At 32.8% G+C, this 4,225-nt stretch overlaps 1 protein-coding gene across 1 annotated transcript; it reads right to left on the reverse strand.

Moving 5' to 3' along the window:
- Positions 1-1,274: 1,274 nt before the first annotated feature.
- On the reverse strand, positions 1,275-3,630 carry LOC132058408 (protein LURP-one-related 10-like). The gene is made up of 3 exons (XM_059450918.1): positions 3,379-3,630; positions 2,559-2,789; positions 1,275-1,490 (listed from the first exon to the last, which is right to left on the reverse strand). The coding sequence occupies exons 1-3, from the start codon at positions 3,628-3,630 to the stop codon at positions 1,308-1,310; spliced, it is 666 nt and encodes a 221-aa protein (XP_059306901.1). The 3' UTR covers positions 1,275-1,307.
- Between the last annotated feature and the right edge of the window lie 595 nt (positions 3,631-4,225).

Raw genomic sequence — 4,225 nt, forward strand, 5'->3', positions numbered from 1 at the left:
CAAGCCAAGTTTTCAAATTCACCTGCAGGTTGCAGATTTCCATATTTTTCCGTGTGAATTATTTGTCTTATTTCTCACATTTTATTATATCTATGTATAGCTTAGCCTGATCTTGTCCCCCGCTTAGGGGGTGGTGAGATTTATTGGTTATTAATCTTCAGAGATACTTAGCTCGTCAAATTTGTCATGTCGCGTGACAGGTGTTGAATGTGCAGATAAAGAAGCTAATGGCTAGGGGTGGACGTTTCTAGGCTTCAAAGAACAAACTTCGTTAATTTCGTCCCATGTGGTAATGGTTCTTTCAGATTTTTATATCTTTGGATAGTATTTTTATTTTCGGGGAGTGCCTTGCAGATTTATGTACTCAGACATCATTTGGAGGCTCATGACTTGCTAGTGAATTCTGGCTTTCAGATATTTTAGCATTAATCTACTATTCACCTTTCAGACTATTAATGTGTGAAGACATTTATTAGTAGCTATTTGAAAGTTATGAATTGCTAAGACCTTCAACCAGCTAGTTCAGGGTTCACTAGATGGGTCATATAGGTTGGGTACATATTACGTCCCACCCTAGTTTGGGAGTGTGGCACGATAAGTTAGGACATGGATGAAATTTAGTTTTATGATAGTGAATGTAAGACCACTAAAGTTCAACAGATCCAAAAGAACGGTGTTGTGGAGATGTGGATCGGATGGTAAGATAGATGAGCGGTCATACAATATTAGATAAGATTATAAATGACCACACTCGCTAAAAGATGTGCAAGTAGCACACACCCATTGAAAATAAAATGAGAGAAGAACGGTTGAAATGGCTTGGTCATGTCTTGCGTTGACTTACGTAGAGACGCACTTGCTTGTAGGTGTGAAACTACGGTGAGTGCATGTGTTGAAATAGGAATAGGTAAATCTAAAATCACATGGACGGAAGTTGTCTCGAAAGACCTGCAATTTCCCGTAATCAATGTAGACTTAGCTAAAGATAAGACACAATAAAATAAAAAGATTCATACATGCGATATCTATTAGTTGTCGTTTTAGAGAGCTTTTATTATTATTGATGCTGTTATTCTACTGCTACTATTAATTTTATTTGATTTAGTGAAGAAATGAGTCGTTATTGTCAAAATAGCTACCCGTTGGTGTAAAACTTGGACGAACAAGATGAATAGCGAGAGAAGAAGATGGAAGAAGAATCTGAAAGAAAAAAATAATCTAACTTCTCATTTATTCTGCTTACCAACCACGATGTACAAGGTAGCATTATATACAACAAATTAATACTAAAAACACGCTAAGAGTCTCTAACAAGATATTCCGGTACCGATAGCGGCACCTGCGGCAGCAGCAGCAGCTACGGGGGCATTGATAGCATCAAGGATTACTATTAATGAGACAATAAAGGCTTGATCAACGTTTGGATACACTGTCACCATGAAATTGTCTTTTCCAATCAATAAACTCTTAGCAGTAATTTTCTTATGCATCTGCAATAAGTCATTCACAACAATACCGTGTAAGTATAATGTTCATTAGTTTACCACGTTGAATCAAGAAAGAAAATTGTCTAAGAAGAATAAAGAAAAATTCTTTTTTCCGTCTCAATTTATATGAAGGTGTTATTGCTTGGGTAGTCAAATTATTTTTTCTTTAACTATAATTTTTTAATTGTTTTTTTTTTTAAATATATTTTGAAACATTAACTATGTTGCTTGTAGTATTTTTCGTTTAGTTTCCAAGTGTGAATTTTTTAATAATTTTTTAAGAAGCTATACCCGAATTCATAGTCAAACTGAAGTGTTTTGACCCTTGCATACTCCGAATCCCACAGATAAATTGGGAAAGAAGGAGTACTAAATCTGGTGCATGTATCAACTGATTCCATTTACAAAGAAAATTGGTGAAATTCGGAATATGAGAGTCAAAATATTTATTATTTTTTTGTGTGTGAACTCATATAATAATTTTGTTGAAATTTAATTCATAGATATCTTAGAAATTTAATCGTCGTGCCTAAGTCTTTTAAGAGAGGAGTACCATGAGCTTAACAAAAGAAAACACAAGCCAAACCCTTGTGGTATGATACAGCGATTCCGTCCGTCCCAAGCTAACCGTTATTTTAGCTTAAAGAATTGTCTCAAAATAATTGTTACTTTCAAAAGTTAAGACGAAATTTGGTAACTGTTTCCAGATATATCTTTAATGACACATTATTCAAGAAGAATAAGTCAATCTACTTTTATTAACTAATAGTGATAGCTAATTAAATTATACCTTATATTTATTACTTTTTCTTAATGGACGTGAAAAAACTACAATGAAAGTTAAAATGGGACGGAGGGAGAAGTGTTGAAGACAGGACGCTCCCTCGACTTTATAAAAAGTACTACACTCAAAAAATATTTGGAAATATCGTAGTAATAATAGTATGACACTCGAAATAATAATAGCATCACCCTTTCTAAAAATATAATTAAATACCACGGGTAATTTCATTTTATTCAATACCAAAAAAAAAAAAAAAATTGTAGAAAGTAAGATCAGTAATAGCTTACCTGAGCAACTATGGTAGAAGAATCTCCAGCATATATAGCACATGATTTATCGGACCAACTTCCCTTTATCAGAAAATCGCAATCTTTCTCCTTTGAATTGTTATTTGCTAAGAAAACGGCCAATTTGGTCTTCCATTGAAAGATGGATGTTGTCTTTACAGTAAATAAAAAGTCTTTGTCATCCGTGTTTTCTCCTCTAAATACATTCCATCTTGAGTGCTCACTCAATATCTACATAAATTATTTCACACCAAAAACTTTAGCATTAACATGAAAAAAATTATATTATCAAGTCACTTATAAGGTAATTAATTACAATTAAATAACAATGGTAAGTATTAAATAATAATAAATTTGCTATCACAAGTCAAAATTTGCTGATAGTATAAAACATCATTATATTAACTGTCGAAGTGTTCAATTTAAGCTCGAAAAAATAGTTGTTTAAATTATACAAACTGACAATGTTATTTTTTTTTTCACATGTCGGTACAATTTAACTGTTTATAGTTGGCTATTACTTTAATTTCCAGGTTATCATATCAGCTCGATATGAAGAGTTAATTTCTATCCTGTTAGTACATAGAACATAAAAAGCTATGATTATAACTTATCACTGTCGATATTAAAGAATATACGGAGAAAAAATAACAACAACAACAATAATAACATACTCAGTATAATCTCACAAGTGTGCCTGCAGATGGTAGGATATACGTAGACCTTACCCCTACCTTTGTGGGGTAGAGAGGCTTTTTCCAATAGCCCGTCAGCTTGAATAAAAAAAATAAAGGATAAATAAAAAACAATAATCATATACCTTTTGTTTGAGATTAACCATGGGATTGCCTGCAGCATCCAGAATAACTCTTTTATCATGCCACGCAAAAGCTTGGCCTCCTCTAACTTTGAACATTAAGTTACCATTCATATCAGAAACAACAAATTCTCCATATCTAAGTGTCTTCACCTTCCTTGATATAACAAGATCAACCTGGTTAGGCGCGCAATATTGGGACCCGATTACAGCAATTGGATTATTAGGCATAACTACATAGGTTGATTCTGCCATGGATATGCTAAAATTCAGAGAAATTGATAATACTATTTTTTTTCTTAAGAGGTTAGAGGTAGATTGTTGCTTGTGGTATAGCATATTTATGCGGCCAAGTGCTACTGACAACCGCGTTTATACTCATGTGAATATAAAGAAAAGTCATGAATGAATTGGACTAGTCTTCTATCAAATAATTTTCTAAAAGAAAAGACAGGTCTTTAATGTTGAGGATCCATTTGCATCAAAGACTAGTATAGACTTAGGGATCCATTTGCATAAATTGGAAAAAACTATTTAATTTTATCTTGATTTTTAACATGACAAGTATTTTGAGACGTATAGTTTTAGATATTAAGAACGAAAAGTATTTTAAAATGGAGGGAGTACCCTTTTTTGGTTTTCAGACATTTGATATGATTTAAGGACGTGTATATATGAGCTATTATTAGTCCAGTATTATGCCTAACCTGTCATTTTAGTTGAAATTTCAACCTTGATTTTTCTCCAAAAGGAGATCCAGATCTGTTGCTTGATATATACTAGTAGTATCTTTCCTTTATGTTTGTAGGGAATACGTGATTATTGTGGTCGATATTGGTTCAGTCAAATA

Source organism: Lycium ferocissimum, chromosome 5 (genome assembly GCF_029784015.1).
Source record: "Lycium ferocissimum isolate CSIRO_LF1 chromosome 5, AGI_CSIRO_Lferr_CH_V1, whole genome shotgun sequence".
In the NCBI taxonomy this organism is placed as follows: domain Eukaryota; kingdom Viridiplantae; phylum Streptophyta; class Magnoliopsida; order Solanales; family Solanaceae; genus Lycium; species Lycium ferocissimum.

What these genes read in the sequence shown, in the direction of transcription:
- LOC132058408 (XM_059450918.1), bottom strand. Translation starts at nt 3,630, where the DNA reads ATGGCAGAATCAACCTATGTAGTTATGCCTAATAATCCAATTGCTGTA. An exon ending in TGGTTAATCTCAAACAAAAG is followed by an intron (nt 2,790 to 3,378) that starts GTATATGATTAT and finishes TAATTTATGTAG; the next exon opens with ATATTGAGTGAGCACTCAAG. An exon ending in CTTCTACCATAGTTGCTCAG is followed by an intron (nt 1,491 to 2,558) that starts GTAAGCTATTAC and finishes GACTTATTGCAG; the next exon opens with ATGCATAAGAAAATTACTGC.